The sequence below is a fragment of the Palaemon carinicauda genome, chromosome 6, assembly GCF_036898095.1.
Source record: "Palaemon carinicauda isolate YSFRI2023 chromosome 6, ASM3689809v2, whole genome shotgun sequence".
Taxonomy (NCBI): Eukaryota; Metazoa; Arthropoda; class Malacostraca; order Decapoda; family Palaemonidae; genus Palaemon; species Palaemon carinicauda.
Window position 1 is genome coordinate 89,596,869 of NC_090730.1, and position 17,647 is coordinate 89,614,515.

At 42.7% G+C, this 17,647-nt stretch overlaps 1 protein-coding gene across 1 annotated transcript in view; it reads right to left on the reverse strand.

The window, feature by feature from the left end:
- Positions 1–17,647, reverse strand: part of Prim2 (DNA primase subunit 2) — a 294,414-nt gene that overhangs the window by 207,819 nt on the left and 68,948 nt on the right. Inside the window, exon 3 of the mRNA XM_068375288.1 lies at positions 8,704–8,816. Within this exon, the coding sequence (XP_068231389.1) occupies positions 8,704–8,816 (113 nt within the window). The remainder of the gene's footprint in view (positions 1–8,703; positions 8,817–17,647) is intronic.

Consider the following 17,647-nt stretch of genomic DNA (forward strand, 5'->3'; position numbering starts at 1 on the left):
GGTCTCCAGTCTCCAGCCTCCAGACGCTTTTTTCACAAGAAGGAGTCGACTGAAGAAGCCTGGAGACTTGTCCAGGACCTCCTGGAGTGCGCCCTTCTTCAACATGGTCTGGACTTATACCCGTCGAGCTAGCTCCTTTGCTGATCCCATCACAAAGGAATCTATCGACACTGGATTCCAGATCAGGGAAGGGAGAGAAGACGTAAACGGGACGCGATACACTGAATGAATCACGGAGACTGTCCAGGGATCGGCCCAGAGTTGGTTCCACCTATACCAGCAACTTTGCAAGCATATCCCCACTGGTGGACAAGCGGGGGGAGTGCCTATCGTAGCGTTTACAGCCACGGCCGCTCCCTCTAGGATGTTTTCCTCCCCTGGAGGACTTTGTGGCTTTCCTGTCCTTGGTCGGAAAGGGCTTCTTACACACCATTGGCTTCGCTGTCATCTTGCTCATCGAGGTCATGGCTGGGTTGGACTGATGAGGAGCTGGTGGTTTATAGGGCCTGGATGTCAAGGTCCTAAGGAGGAGGGAGTCCTGATGAGACTTCCTCCATCTCTCTGCAGCATGTTCTACGTCCTTAGGCTCGAATAGAGAGGATCCCTCTAGAGAGGAGTTCCTGAGCCTAGTGATCTCTGCACTAGGGACCTGATGATGGAACCTCTCAGACACTGCATAACGTTGTTTTAAGTTGGAGTTTGCCCACAAGTTCTAGACTTGGCGGGCAAGAAACTTGATGGTGCGAGTGCCTGAGAGGAGGGTTTCCATAGCCTTCCTGGTACTTTCTTTGGAAAAATCCTCGGTCCGTACCAGGATTCAAAGGGTCCCCAACCAAAGATCAAGCCATGATTAATTGATTGATTGATTGATTTTAAGTTTTCTGGCATCCTGACATCTAAGGTCATTGACGCCCATAGCATTTATCATATATGAAAAATAAAATACAATTCAATTAAAACCATAAAAGTTAAGAAGTCATTACAATAGTTAAATAGTTTTCAAAAGACCTGCTTCTGAAATAAATCTAAAAATTCCACTCGCATAGTAGGACACATCATGTCCAAGAATCTTGGCAAGGATGAACCTGCCATCCTCACCTCGAGCCTCAAACAGATATCTATTTCTTAAGTTAGTAAAATTAGGGCATTCGGTCAACAAATGACTCACTGTTAAGGGTACTAAACAGTCCTCGCAATACGGTTGGTGTTGGCCCTTCAGCAGAAACTCGTGCGTCAACCGTGTGTGACCAATTCGGAGGCGACAAAGAGCCGTCTCTCACTTTCGGGGCATCATGTTATACCTCCAAGGTGATATGATATTTGTTGCTTCCCTCATTTTATTGCCATCTTGACTATCCCAGTGCTGTTGCCATTTATTATAAACCAATTTCTTGATGTAAGGTAGGATATCATTACAGGGAATGGGATGCCTCCTTGGTAGCAACTCGGATGCCGCATTCTTCGCCAGTAAATCGTCCTTCTCATTCCCAGACACACACCTACATGTGCTGGAACCTAACAAAATTGAACTGTTATACCTCTCCGTCCAATAATAAAAAGCCATTCTAAAATCTTTAAAACTAGAGGGTTACTAGAATTAAAAACTTGTAAAGCTTGAAGAACACTCCTTGCATCACTAAAAATGGTAAAATTACCCTCCTTTTCCAAAGCTATTTTCTCAATAGCGGTCAGTAGGCCATACAGTTCGGCAGTAAATATGGAAGCTGTTAGAGGAAGTGCACCTCTACAATTGAAATCCCCTATGTTCTTCGACATGTTCCATAAAAAGAGACCTGGATTCTAAGTCAGTCATATTCTTCTTAACTCCAATAAAGTATTTACAAAAAGATATGTCAGGTAATTTCCATGGAGGCGTTGATGATACCTTGAATGGAAGCACATTAATTCTAATTAAATCCAGATTGTTTAATAATTGTTTCACCCGAAACCCAAAAGGTTGAGGAGATTTTGGGTGCAGCTCAAAGTAGGTTGAGTGTCTTACAAGGCTTGCAGTCTGAAAGGCAGAAGAATTAGGGAGTCTTTGCAATCTAAACCAATACCGAATAATAGAGGACATTCGGTAAAGGTCTAGAGGCAACTCCCCAGCATCAACAAGGAGACTTGTGATAGGCGAAGTTCTAAAGGCTCCTGTGGACAATCTAATGCTAGCATGATGAATTGAATCTAATATTTTTAACCGACTTGGGGTTGCTGACAAGTATATTTCGCATCCATAACTAATTTTGGAAAATATCAAGGCATTGTATAATTTTAAAATTGTATTGCAGTCTGCCCCCCATGATGTATGGGACAATACTTTTAAAAGATTCATAGCTTCAACACAATTAGCTTTTAATGCTTTCAAGTGAGAAACCCATGTAAGCCTACAATCAAATCAAATATCAACCCTAAAAATTTAGCTTCACTTGCACATGGGATCCGTTGACCTTTGATGTATATATCCGGGTCTGGATGTACTCCCCGTATACGACAGCAATGGACAATTGTAGTTTTACTTGTCGAGAACTTAAATCCATTCATATCGGCCCACTGGATAATTTCATCAATAGAGAGTTGGATTTTTCTCTCAACCATTGCCATTCTGGCCCCAGCAAATGATATGGAGAGATCATCCACAAATAATGTTGTGAGAACATCCCGGGGAATGACTGAGGATATCCCATTAATTGCTAGTGCAAAAAGGGTTACACTCAGCACACTCCCCTGAGGAACTCCTTCTTCCTGGCATTTACTCTGTGATAGAGCTTCCCCAACTCTCACTTGGAAAACTCTATGTGAAAGAAATGATTGGATGAATAGTGGTAGCTCTCCTCTCAATCCGCACTCATGGATTCTTTTAAGTATACCGTATCTCCATGTGGTATCATATGCCTTTTCAAGATCAAAAAAGACTGTCACATGGTGCTGTTTGGAAGCAAAGGCTTCACAAAAGGAGGACTCAAGATGTATCAGCACATCAGTCGTTGAGTGCATTTTCCTGAATCCACATTGAATGGGTGATAAAATATTCTTCTTTTCAAGGTACCAAATCAGTCTTGCATTGACCATCTTCTCCATGATTTTACATAAACAAGATGTCAGTGCAATAGGTCGGTAGTTTGCTGCTAAAAACTTGTCCTTACCGGGTTTTAAAAAGGCTAAAATAATGGCTAGTTCCCAAACACTTGGATAACTATGATCATACCATATTCTATTAAAAATGCTTAAAATAAATAACTTTGAATAAAAAGGTACATGTTTAATCATTGCATATGGAATTCCATCGGGTCCAGGGGCTGTATCCTTACACGTAGCAAGAGCGGAATCAAATTCTCTTTCAGTAAAAGGAGAATTGTATGACTCTTGCTTTCTAGTTGCGAAGTTTAAAACTTTCTTTTCTTCAATGCTCCTATACTGGTGACCAGGAGCTGCTTCACACTTGCACGATACATTAGAAAAATGGTCAGCCAGGGCATTGCTAACTTCGGTTGCTCCAGTCATATACTGGCCATTTATCTTTAACACTGGTGGTGGGTTTGGGGTGAATTTGCCTGCTATCTTTTTGACTTTCCTCCACACAGATGATGTTGGTGTTCTACTGTTAATGGAGGAAACAAATGACATCCAAGACTGGCACCTGGCTTCCTTCATGGCACGGCAGAACTGTGCTCTACATTTCTTGTATATGACTAAATTCTCCTCAGTACGGCGCATGCGCAATCGAGTTAAAGACTTTCTTGTGGCTCTGTGCAGGGCAGTTAGTTCTGATGACCACCAGGGGACTGGTCGTCGTCTGAATATCCCTGTTGTTTTGGGAATGGAATTCACTCCTGCTGTGTGAAGAGTTCCATTAAGTAAGTCTATGGCATCATCAACACTTTCAAACTGTTCTGCATTTCCTTCAATTTCACTTAACTCCCGAAATCTATTCCAGTCCGCCTTATCAAGATTCCATCGAGGCGATCTTTGTAAAGGTGGACCATTGTTGGTGTTTAGAATGATTGGTGCATGATCACTAGTATGCCAATCATCTAATGTTCTCCAATTAAAATCGAGAAGACAGTTAGAGCTTGCAACTGATAGGTCAATGCAGGACAAGGTACCTGTCTGTACATGAAAATGTGTGGGGTCTCCTGTATTAGGGAGCCCGACATCTTCATTCTCCAAAATTGATGATATAATATTACCTCTTGCATTTGCCAAAACATCACCCCATAAAGGATGCCTACTATTAAAATCTCCTAGTAAGAGAAAAGGTTGTGGGAGTTGTTTAATCACCTCTACTATATTATCATACGAGATGTTATCATTTGGAGGCAAGTAAAGAGAACAGATTGTGTATTTTCTCCCTATATCAATCTGTACAACCACTGCCTGCAGAGGGGTACAGTTGGACAAAGATATATGGGGAACATCTCGACGAACGTATATAAGACTTCCCCCATGGCTCCCTGCTCATTGATCATATGGTGTTCTATAGTTAACATACTCTCGAGGACAAGGAGTATTAGCATCGAGCTTGCTTTCTTGTAGACATACAGTTATAGGGGAGTGCTCACGTATGAGGAGCTTGAGTTCTTCATATTTCGCCCTTAAACCCTGGCAATTCCATTGCAGAATGGAGGAAAAAACCATGATTTATTTTTTGGAAGACACCTTAGATGAAGTCTTCCCATTGGCAATATTTGATCTAACAATATTTCCCGGTGGTATCTCTAGAGAGGATCTTGAAATAGTGGGTTTTGTGTTCTTCTTTTTCTTTGTGTCCTTTTGATCTAATTGTTGAGGAGGATGGTGGACCTCAACTTGAATTTCTGATTGGTTCAATTTGCCTTCTAGTTGATCAGAAACATCAGCAGACAAGATATCATATTTATTTGAAGTCGTAACTTTAATGTTTCTTATGGTAGGAGGCGAGAGAGATGGAGGTCTCTCTCTTTTTCGATTAAAAGGTTGTGATCTGTCAGGTTTTTGCACCTTCCCCACTACAGGTTCACCAGGTAAATTAGTTTCAAGTGGAACCTCCATCAGATCAGGCAAGGACACGGCCTGAGAGAGGTTTGTACTATTATTTAGAATCTGAGAAGTTGGCTTTTGAATAACTTTCAGATCTTTAAGTATCTGTTTTGATTTTTCTACAATTTCTGGACATAGATTTTCGATGGGACTTTCAACCTCTTTAACTACTTTCATTTGTTTCTTCATATTAGAAGTAGAGATATAATTTTCGTCAGTGTGGTTTCGGCAAGTTTTTCTTCAGAACCATTGAAAAAGGTTGCCCTGGTCTTATCTGCTTTTCAAGTGCTCTTTAACGAGCCTCTTTAAAAGTAACCCTTTCCATGGTCCTAATGGCCTGAATTTCTTTTTCAAAAATAAACTTAATGAAGCTTTTAGATGTACCTGGATGTGCCTCCCCACAATGTATGCAATTAGGGTTTTCTCTGCATACTCCATGGCTACTTTTTCCACAGTTAGCACAAACAGCTGTCTTATTATTTACTTTTTCTTTGCATTTCTGGCTTAAATGGCCATACATTTGGCAATGATAACATCGCAATGGTGAAGGGATATAAGGTTTCACCTTCAACGATAGCCAACCAGCATAAATAACATTTGGTAATCTACACTGATCAAATGTTATAATCAAAGTAGCAAGAGGAATACGTTGTTCTCCAACTCTCTTTCTCATTCTGACTACTTTAACTACTCCTTGACTTTTCAGTTCATCCTCAATTTCTTTTTCCTCTATATCTAGCAATTCTGGATCATATATTACACCTCTACTCTGGTTGAAAGTAGGGTGCGAAATGCATTTTACACAATGACCATCCAATGTTGTCAGTGTTTTTAGCCTTTCACCTTGTAATGGGGATAGTGTCTCTATGAAGAGACTTCCATTTCCTTGGGGTAAAATTTTTGGCTGCCCTCCACATAAATTGACTATTTCTCTGCTAACTTTGAAAACATTTAAACGCTCATTTCTTCCGTTTTCAAATTCTAAGATAAAAAAATTTTCATAATTCACTACTTCATAGTGACCAGGTAATACTTCTATTTTTCTATATCTTTGGGTACTATCAACATTTCTAACTCTCTCTCTCTTCTTCTCTAGTGTTTTCTTATCATTATTTTCATAACGAATATAAGGTTCCAACGTTACTATGTTAGAACCCGAGTTGGAGCTTTCTGTGCCAAGGTCCATGTTTGTATTTTCCAGGTCGTCAACAGAGGGGTGGGTTTTTTTGTTATGAGCAAGCCGGGTTATCCACTTCTTATCGGAGGATGTCAGTCCTCCTATCCCATGTGGCCCAACACGAGAAGAGGCTTCAGCGGGGACCAGTCCTCTATTAGAGAGGGGCTGCCTCTCTTTAGGAGGGCGTACACTGGTCAGTGGGGGTAGTTAGCCCCTCCCACCGCCGACTCCAATGCCTGGCGTCACCCATTACCCGCAAATATGGGTGACTTAAAACCGGATCACTGGAGCCCGACTCTTAACAGACTTGGTCTGCACCCAATGGGGTCTGCCAGAGGGTGATGGCATCTAAATTGGCACAGGTTGAGATGGAATGCCGTCCATCCCACACTGTGCCAAATCCAAAGCAGCATCCAAAGTATAATCGAACATGCCACAGTCGTCAACAATATCGAGCCCAAAAGGAAGAGATGGGAGAAAAAAGAAATGACCACAAGTAAAAGAGAAAGTGCTGACTGATTTAGTTGGATCAACAGCTGGGCACCGAGGTCCAGTGGGAAGTAGTTCCCACTGTTCATTAGACCCCAGCTGCTGATCCCTAAGCCCCCCATCCTCATCAAGGCTTCAGCATCTGGGGGGATCAAGCCATGAAGTAGCTTGCATGGCATACTTGGTGACTTTATCCTGGTTGAGGATCTCTGCTGCTGAGAAAGAAACCTGACAGTTGGAGAGCCTCTCTAAACAGGCCCCCTTGGTTAGCTCTTCCAGAGAGTGGTGGAGTGGAAGAGCTGGACGAGTCTCGTCCAAGACCTCGTAGTACCTTCTCTGCTGGACGTGAGGTGCTGGGAAGAGTTTGGCAGAAGAGCTCGACCGATGAGAAGAGGAGAAATTAGAGAGCTGGTGGGTGATCTTAGCCCAAGCACTCTTCAGCCCTTGGAACCAGGGGAAGGGTGCACTGGCCTTTGAGGGCTTCTGGGTGCTAAAGACACAAACTAGGACCGTGTCTTTGTCTTTTCGTCGGAGTATCTTTGGGTCGGTAAACCCATTGAGTACCCTGATAAGAATCAGAACTTGGCAAAAGGCGAGCTCTGACCCTTTAAGCTCCACCTCAAAAGTGGGGCTGGCAGCGAAGTCTCCTTCCTCCACCTGAGAGCTCATCTCGAGGTGGGTCGTGAACATCCCTAGAGTGGCTGGTGGATCCTGTAGGTCTGGAGGTTCTTGTAGAGCACTTGTAGAGTTTTGGAGTCCTTCGATTCCTTACAGGGAAGGAGGTAAAAATAACATCGAAGGCCGGTTGGAGTTATCCTTCCTGGATTCTACCAGAGGTGGAGAGCTCTCCACACGAGGGGATTCTTCCTCTGAAGGTAGAAGGGAGGACATCCGCTCCTCGCGAGGCTCCCTTGGCAAAGGTGAGGCAGGAGAGATGGATGAAGAACTTTGCTACCTCCTTGAAGAATGTTCAGCTGGGGGAGTAGGCGCAGTCTACAACAACGGCGGAAGAGTCCGAAGGAGCAGAAGCCTCAGCAGGATGGGCAGCAGACAACGCCTCTGAACTACGTCGACTCAAGCACAAGGATCCACCTCTGAAATCAACGAGGGCTGCACACTAGCACCACGGCAAAGAAATTGCAGCAAGGTATCCTTGGAGGGCAGATGCGGTAACCCCAGGGATGACCACACCTGTACAAAGAGAAAGAGTCAAGGACTCCCCCGGGGGGAGAGGTGGGGCCGTTTCGCTAGGAGATGCGACACTGTCTCTTGAGGACCAATGTTGACCAGGAGTTAAAGGGCCTACGCTACTACTGGACTATCTTTCGGAAGAGACCGAACGAGCAGGAGGTTTGGAGGAAGGTTGGGAAGCGGAAACAGCAGCCTTGGATTTTTTCCCTTTCAAAGAAACCTTCAAAGGAGAAGAATCCCGCTTATATTTTTCATTCCGCTAGCGCCCAACCTCTCCCACTGGGAGGCAGACCACTCCCAACACTCACTACATTTATAACAACTATCACACCATTGACTTCTGCAGAAGGGACAAAGGGTGTGGGGATCGGTGTCTGAAGCAGACATAAAGGCACCGCACGGCCGGCCTTCAAGTTCAGGGCAGGTACGCATGTTCAGCAGAAGTCAACACAAACACACTGAGAAGAAAAAGTAAACACAAAGAGCATTAATGGCAGTCCAAATATTGGTGAGGATGAAGAGCAGCAACGACCGTTCATTATCAGAGCCAAAAGCAAAGTGAGCTCAATCACAAGTGTGTGAATGGGAGGGTTAGTGAACTACCAAATCCCCCTCCCGCAACCCCCACCCTCGCTGACTAGCGAGATGGGTAGTTAACCTTCACTAAAATTTAATGGTTCATTTTTTCAGCTTCACCGAAAGTAATACACATAAAAAATAGTGTAGGTTTGTATTTAGTTAAAGAACAAATAATAAAAACTGAAACGACAACTACCACTATTAATACCAATCTACTGAGACATACAAAATCAACGCAGTATAGTACTTACAGTTTTGGCAACAAAGAATTTGTTCTTAGTGAAGTCATCATACAGCTTGCTGACCCAATCATCAGAATTCTTGATTTGTCCACTTAGATTTACCCTCTCTACTGTCCGTAACACTGAAATGAACCTAAAGTGAACATCGCTTGTTCTAACCAACTATGAGGCAGTAAAATATAACAGATCTATCTTAGTGCAAAACAGTTAAGGGTAAATGCCATAGAAGGCTTCGACAGAAGTGTAAGGAAAATGTATTTAGAGCAGGGTTGCTTTGATTTAATCAGAGTAAAAAAAAAAATCAAGGTTTAAATCAAGTGTCAGAAATTCCCTTAGAAAAGGGAAACTTCCAAAACTAGTTACTATTCATAAGTACTGCAACAACATGAAGAAAATTCTAGTTAATAGCTATCACTAACATTTCGGGTAAACTTGGTGTTCTTAAGAATTGATGTTGTTAAAATCATACAAATTATAAAGGCAATTACAAATTTTATTGCTAGTACAGTATGCACATAAATAAGTCCTTAATATATTTCTAATCTCATTTCTTAATGTGTACTGTATTTTAAAATGATATTTTAATTATAAAATAAATTTTTGAATATACTTACCCGGTGAATATATAATAGCTGCAACTCTGCGGCTCGACAGAAAACACACTCAAAAAACTCGCGAGCGATCGCTATGAAGGTTGCGGGTGTGCCCACCAGCGCCAACTGTCGGCCAGATACCACTCTTGTATGTAAACAAAACCTTCAATTCTTCTCGTCCCGCTGCGTCTCTATTGGGGAGGAAGGGAGGGTCATTTAATTTATATATTCACCGGGTAAGTATATTCAAAAATTTATTTTATAATTAAAATATCATTTTTAAATATTTAACTTAGCCGGTGAATATATAATAGCTGATTCACACCCAAGGAGGTGGGTAGAGACCAGAGTTAATTATGTTTACAGCGTATAAGCTAAGAGTTTTTTCATTTTGACAGTTATCAATATAACAAAACCAAAATATATAGGTACCTGGTAAGGAAGTTGACTTAGACGATTACTCTGCCTTGTAAGTCTGTCTTCCTCACGGAGCCCAGCGATCCTCTTAGGATGCTGAAAGACTCCCAGGAGCTGAAGTATCAAGGGTTGCAACCCATACAACAGGACCTCATCAAACCCCTAATCTGGGCGCTCTCAAGAAATGACTTTGACCAACCGCCAAATCAACCAGGAAGCGAAAGGCTTCTTAGCCTTCCGAACAACCCATAAAACAATATTAAAAACATTTCAAGAGACAGATTAAAAGGATATTGGAATTAGGGAAGTGTAGTGGTAGAACCCTCACCCACTACTGCACTCGCTGCAACGAATGGACCCAGTGTGTAGCAGTCCTCGTAAAGAGTCTGGACATCTTTTAAGTAAAATGACGCGAACACTGACTTGCTTCTCCAAAAAGTCGCGTCCATAATACTTTGCAGAGATTTATTTTGCTTGAAGGCCACGGAGGTTGCTATATCTCTAACTTCGTGCGTCTTAACCTTAAGCAAACATCTGTCTTTCTCATTCAAGTGAGAATGAGCTTCTCGTATTAAAAAAAATCTGATAAAATATGACAAAGCATTCTTTGACATAGGCAATGAAGGTTTCTTAACTGAGCACCATAATGCCTCAGATTTCCCTCGTAATGACTTAGTACGAGCTAAATCGAACTTAAGAGCTCTAACAGGACATAATACTCTTTCCAGTTCGTTGCCTACGATCTCTGATAAGCAAGGAATATCAAAAGATTTAGGCCAAGGACGAGAAGGCAGTTCATTTTTGGCCAGGAAACCAAGTTGAAGTGAACAAGTGGCTTTTTTCTGTAGAAAAGCCGATGTTCTTACTGAAGGCATGAAGTTCATTGACCCTTTTAGCCGAAGCCAAGCACACTATGAAAAGTGTCTTGAGGGTGAGATCCTTCAGGGAGGCTGAATGTAATGGCTCAAACCTGTCTGACATGAGGAACCTTAGGACAACGTCTAAGTTCCATCCAGGAGTTGCCAAACGACGTTCCTTAGAGGTCTCGAAAGACTTAAGGAGATCTTGGAGATCTTTATTGTTGGAAAGATCTAAGCCTCTATGTTGAAAGACCGAAGCCAACATGCTCCTGTAGCCCTTAATCGTGGGAGCTGAAAGGGAGTGAACCTTTCTCAGATGTAAAAGAAAATCTGCGATTTGGGCTACAGAGGTACTGGACGAGGACACAGATGCTGACTTGCACCAGTCTCGAAAGACTTCCCACTTCGACTGGTATACTCTAATGGTAGAAGCTCTCCTAGCTCTTGCAATCGCACTGGCTGCCTCCTTCGAAAAGCCTCTAGCTCTTGAGAGTCTTTCGATAGTCTGAAGGAAGTCAGACGAAGAGCAGGGAGGCTTTGATGGACATTCTTTACGTGGGGCTGACGTAACAGATCTACCTTTAGAGGAAGACTTCTTGGAAAGTCTACCAGCCATTAAAGTACCTCGGTGCACCACTCTCTCGCGGGCCAGAGGGTAGCAACCAACGTTAACCTTGTCCCTTCGTGAGAGGCGAACTTCTGCAGTACCTTGTTGACTATCTTGAATGGTGAGAATGCATATAAGTCCAGAAAAGACCAATCCAGTAGAAACGCGTCTATGTAGATTGCTTCTGTATCTAGGACTGGAGAGCAATAGATTGGTAACCTTTTGGTCAACGAGGAGGCAAAGAGGTCTATGGTGGGTTGACCCCAAGTAGCCCAAAGACTCTTGCCCACGTCATTGTGGAGGGTCCATTCCGTGGGTATCACCTGACCCCTCCGACTGAGACAGTCTGCCAAGACGTTCAAGTCCCCCTGGATGAATCTCGTCAACAGGGAGATGCCTCGAATTCTTGACCATAAGAGAAGGTCCCTTGCGATCTCGAGCAGCGTGAAGGAGTGTGTGCCTCCTTGCTTGGAGATGTACGCCAAAGTTGTGGTGTTGTCTGAGTTGCCTCTACCACTAAGTTTCGAAGAAGCCTTCTAATATCATCAAGGCCAAGTGGACTGCTAATAGCTCCTTGCCGTTGATGTGCATGCTCTTCTGACTTGAGGTCCACAGACCCGAGCATTCCCGACCGTCCAGGGTCGCACCCCAACCCAAATCCGACGCGTCTGAGGACAACACGTGGTTTGGGTTCTTGACTGCTAGGGATAGTCCCTCTCTCAGACTGATATTGCTGTCCCACCATTTCAGGCATGCCTTTACTGGTTCGGAGACTGGGAATGATACCGTCTCTAATGTCTTGTCCTAGTTCCAGTGAAAGGCTAGATGGAACCGGAGAGGCAGAAGGTGTAGTCTCCCTAGTGAGACAAACTGCTCCAGGGATGAGAGAGTCCCTACGAGACTGTTCCAACTCCTGACTGAATAAACGTTTCGTTTCAGCATTAGTTGGACTTCGAGCAGGGCTTGACTGCGAATCTCCATCCCCAAATATAGAATAATCTGGGATGGGATCAGTTGGGACTTTTAGGTTGACCAAAAGTCCCAACTCCCTGGCCAGACTCAACGTCCAATGTAGATCCTGCAGACAGTGAAGACTGGACGATGCTCTGAGAAGCCAGTCGTCCAAGTACAGGGAGGCTCGGATCCCCGATAGATGGAGGGATTTTGCCACATTCCTCATGAGCCTCGTAAACACGAGAGGCGCAGGACTGAGGCCAAAGCACAGGGCTCGAAACTGGTACCCCACATTCCTGTAAACAAACCTCAGAAACGGTTGGGAATCCGGGTGTATAGGAATGTGGAAGTATGCCTCCTGAAGGTCGAGAGAGACCATCCAGTCGCCTTCCATAAATGCTGTCAAGACAGCCTGGTAGACTTCATCGTGAAGTTTGTCTTGACAAAGAACACATTGAGCGCACTTGCCTCTTACGTACTCCTGCAGTGAACATGGCTGCCAAATCATGGAGCCATCCCTGAGAAACTTGTTCCTGCAGAGAACGTGGCTGTCAGATCATTGGAGCCATCCCTGAAAGCCTTGTTTATGCATGACATAATTGTACAGCAAAACTTCAAAGGCTCGAAAATAGCTGTGAAGTCGACCTGTAAAATCTTGGAGCGTCTCATGGCCAGGCGCCAGGGAGAGTCTATGAGGTTTGAGAAGTCTATCTGGGCAGAGGCAGGAACTCCCAAGCCGAGAACTTCTCTCGTGTCATATCAGACTCTCGCTCTATAAGCCAGTTTAAAAGAAGGGAAAGCAAAGGCTGTCTCTCCCAAACTCCTCCTGGTGATAAACCAGTCGCCTAGCAAACGTAAAGCTCTCTTAGAAGAGCGAGAGAGCACTAGCTTATAAAACAACGGCTTCGAAGTAGCTAGGCCTAGTGTAAGCTCTGACGTTTAGGCGAACGAGGAGCAGCAGTTACAAAAAGATCCGGACAAAGATCCTTAAAAATCAGCATGATTTATTTAAAGTCCATAGAGGGCTAAGCAGCTTTAGGCTCCTCTCCGTCTGACAGAGTCCTCAAGGGAATATCAGTAGGAGGGGGAACAGCAACTTCCTCATCTGAAGGAACCTTGTCCGATAATAGCCGAGTCTCAAGCAAGGGAGAGACCTACCGTGGTGGCAATGCTTTACAAGCAGAGTCCACACGCACTGGTGCATTAGTAGCGGACCAGGACGCAGCGTCATGTAACTGCTTGACAGTCTGTGAACTGTCAACAACAACAGGTGCGTGAGACCAGGACGCAACGTCATGTAACTGCTTGACAGTCTGTGAACTGTCAACAACAACAGGTGCGTGAGGACGCACAGCGTCCACTCGAGACTGCTTTGACCGCCTAGACTGAGCAGTCAAAACAACTCTAGAATGCGGAGGTTGACGCTCAGCGTCAAAACAAGTCAACTCCGATTGTTAGCGAACGTCCTGAACGTCAACAGGAGCATCAGCAAGTGGCCTAACGTCCAAATGTGGCTGAAAATCCACACGAGACCGCATCGAGTGTGGTTCTAAACAACCTGACTGACGTGACTTGGCTACGCCAACGTCAACAGGACGCACAAAGGAACGTTAGGGTGGCTGAAGGCCAGGATCTCGATGAGATAAACGGCTAGGCTCAACGGACTTATCGGCAGAATAGTCTTCCATAAGGGAGGCAAGCTTATTCTGCATGTCTTGCCGTACAACCCATTTAGGATCAACGGGAATGGTTGCGGTAAGAGACGAGGGTAACGTCTGTGACCGCAAAACCTTGCCTACAAAAAGACTCTCGGAGTCTGTGTTACGCTTTTGTTAGGCGGCGAGCAGTCTTCCGATGACTGCATAGGGTCAGAGCTGTCCTAATGGTTAAAACCAGGACGCTGGACCTGTCCTGAAAGGACTGACTTTCGCTTAAAGGGCCTCGAAACCTTGTTGCACGGTTTCTTATGCGAAAAGCCTTCGGATGACGAGGAGAAAATCATCTCTCTCGCCTTATGGTAGGGGTGATCTTGGTAAGATACACCCGATACCATAGAGGGAACGTCTGTTCGCTGATCAAGGCCTCTCGAACCCATAAGTCGTACGACATTACTTCTCCCCTGGGCTTGGGAGCTTGCAAGAGGTCCCGGACTAGGCGAACGACAGGCACGAACAGACGAACCCTCGGTCGCAACACTGATAACACTTTGCGCAATATCACTTTATCACTACGATTTTCTGTTTTGCACTTATTCCACTGAAATCGAATTTTTTAACAATTCACATTAGGTATGAATAAAACTGATTTCTACCTGAAGCACGCAATTCTACCCTCATCAAAAGGTTGTAATTGCGAGATCAGTCGTATAATGTAAGCACATTAATACCAGCAAAAAACAGTAAACATCTTTTAAGATAAAAAAATCAGTGGCTGGGGAAGAGACTAAATACTAGTTCATTCAAAACTACGTTTTCAATCTCTCACCGTACATTGCCTTGGGACGAGAATAAAAAACTAAAAACGTTTTATCCTTTCTCCCTGTACAGAGACTAGGGACGAGAGTAACTCGAGAACAACGTTACCCGCTTGGGACGAGATAAAGATCGGAACGTTTTCTCTCCTCTCTCTCCCTCCGTCTCTATCTCTCTCTCTCTCTCTCTCTCTCTCTCTCTCTCTCTCTTGATTTCGCACCTAAGAGAAGAGCCCACTAACGTTTCGTCAAAAAAACAGGTTATTTGACCAAAGGAAAAAACTGAAAGGTTTTTCAATTAAAAAGTTAAAATAGAATTTAAAACATTTAAGCTTTGAAAGAAGAATGAACAAAACGTCAGAATCGATTTACTCTTTCTGCAAAGTGAAACCGTGATACTCTCTCTCTCTATCGTAACGATAGAGCGCAAACTGCGTAGCATAAATAAACTAAACGTTAGTTCATCTTTGAAACAGTACGAAGACTATTCAAAGAAAATCTTTCATAAAATATCTATTAAAAAATATTCATTTAATAAGTTTTAAATCATTAGCTCTTTAAAAGCTATTTACGATTGAAAGGGCTCAACGTTGTTTAACTTCGGTTTCCAAGTTAGGACCGCCTACTCTCAGGAAAGGTCGCATATAAACAAATCATTAAAATTTATTTTGATGTTTATTATAAATGGAAAGCTAATCGAAGAGGCCTAATAAAGGCGGTTGAGATATAAAATATATAGAGGAAAATCTATAATTAATTTATAACGTGATAAGATAATTGCTAAAAGCCTAAACACACTTCCGTACTGAGGGAAGGGTCGGCCATTTAAAAGTCAAGGAGAGTCCAAAAAACAATCCAAAGTCATCAAAAATTAAATCTATCCAAAAACGAGTTCAAGATTTAAGTTGAAGATAAAACACCTGTACTGCGAAAGCTCAAACCAAAAGGAAGTACTTCACCAAATATGTTAAGAAAACTCCAGGTTCTACAGCGAGTATGAATACGTCTTGTCGTCAACGTCGACAGAGAAGAATTGAAGGTTTTGTTTACATACAAGAGTGGTATCTGGCCGACAGTTGGCGCTGGTGGGCACACCCGCAACCTTCATAGCGATCGCTCGCGAGTTTTTTGAGTGTGTTTTCTGTCGAGCCGCAGAGTTGCAGCAATTATATATTCACCGGCTAAGTTAAATATTTAAAAATAATATTTCTGAATATTAGTTTCTTGTTTGATTGCAGTTTTGCTGGGTTTTTTCCTCTGTATCCATGTACTAGTAACTATAACTTGTCCACTCTGATTAACCATCAGTCTGAATTTTGGTTTTTAAGAAAAACTCATCTTGAGTAATGTTTATTAAACCATTATTATTATGATAATGATTATTAATATTACTTGCTAAGCTACACCCCTATTTGGAAAAGCAGGTTACTATCAACCCAAGGATTCCAACAGGGAAAATAACCCAGTGAGGAAAGGAAATAAATACAGTGAAATACAAGAAAAGTAATTAGGAGGTAAAATAAAATATCCTAAGAACAGTAACAACACGAAAACAAATCTTTCATATATCAACTATAAAAACAAAAGAAAACAAATTAGATAAAATAGTGTGCCTGAGTGTACCCTCAACCAAGAGAACTCTACCCAAGACAGTGAAGACCATGGTAGAGAGGCTATGGCACTACCAAAGACTAGAGAACAATGGTTTTATTTTGAGGTGTCCTTCTCCTAGAAGAGCAGCTTGCCATAGTCTCTCTTCTATCATTATAAAGAGGAAAGTAGCCACTGAACATTTACAATACAGTAGTTAACCCCTTAAGCGGAAAAGAATTGTTGGTAATGTCAGTGCTGTCAGGTGTATGAGGACAGCGGAGAATATGTAAAGAATAGACCAGACTATTCGGTGTATGTGCAGGCAAGGGGAAAAAATAAGCCATAACCAGAGAGAAGAATCCAATGTAGTACTGCCTGGCAAGTCAAAGGGCCCAATAACTAGTGGTTTTATTTTGCAATGATCAAGTTCAATACCAGAAAAACCCTCATAAGATTAAAAAAAAATAATCAGTAACAGGAGATATGTATTATTGAAAATAAAAATATCATTTAATTAAAATAAAATGATTTAAATAAAAAAATCTAATCTAATCAAACAAATGAATTTCATTTTTTATTTTTTTTTTTTTTTATTTTAGAAAAAAAATCATGATTTTTTTCAACCCTGATTCAGAGTATTTATCCAAAAGTTAATATACATGACAAATTTGGATGTAACTTATATTTTTCCTAAGTATATAAAACTGAGATCTTTACCATGTCATAAACTGTGAACTCAAGTGCGTTACGTCACGTTTGGTTGCAGGCAGGAATTTTAGGAGGACAGGTGATGGTAGGCCAAATATGAGTAAAGAGCTCATTTGTATAATTAGGAAAAATACAAATTACTTCCTAATTTGTCTCTTGTACCTACACAAACCCTTCGCTCTTTACTATACAGACTCACCCTTAGGAGGGTGGAAGTCCGAAACCTAACTGGCTGGGAACTTGACCTGGTGCAACTAGGAGCTTGTTTAAGCATGAGAGAGCCACCTTGACACCATGAGAACTCTCCATCTAATAGGCTGGGGAGTTGATAGCCTGAGAAATCATGGTGAATGAGTGGAAACTAAGCAATGTGACTTGGCCAGGTAAATATAAAATGTGTTGAAAACTACTTCATACTTTAACGTATACAATACCCGATGCCCCCTTGCAGGGAAAACTGACATAAAATAAATAACATTTCAGACCAAACAAGAGAAATAGTACTTACCTGCAGTTGGAGGTGGGCCAGCTTGCAGTCCTCCAGATGCTATGCCCAAGAGAATGGAAGAGGAACAAAGAAAATGCCAGTCATTCTATCCATTCATCCCAGACTAACATAGGGTAACATCTGTCCTTGACCAACTGCTACTTGTCCTGTAAGGAGCTGAGGTAGCTATACCACTTGTTGAGTAGTCACCACGGGACCCAGAGAGAAGGTATCTAGGCTCCTGTGGGTTATGTCTTGCAGGTA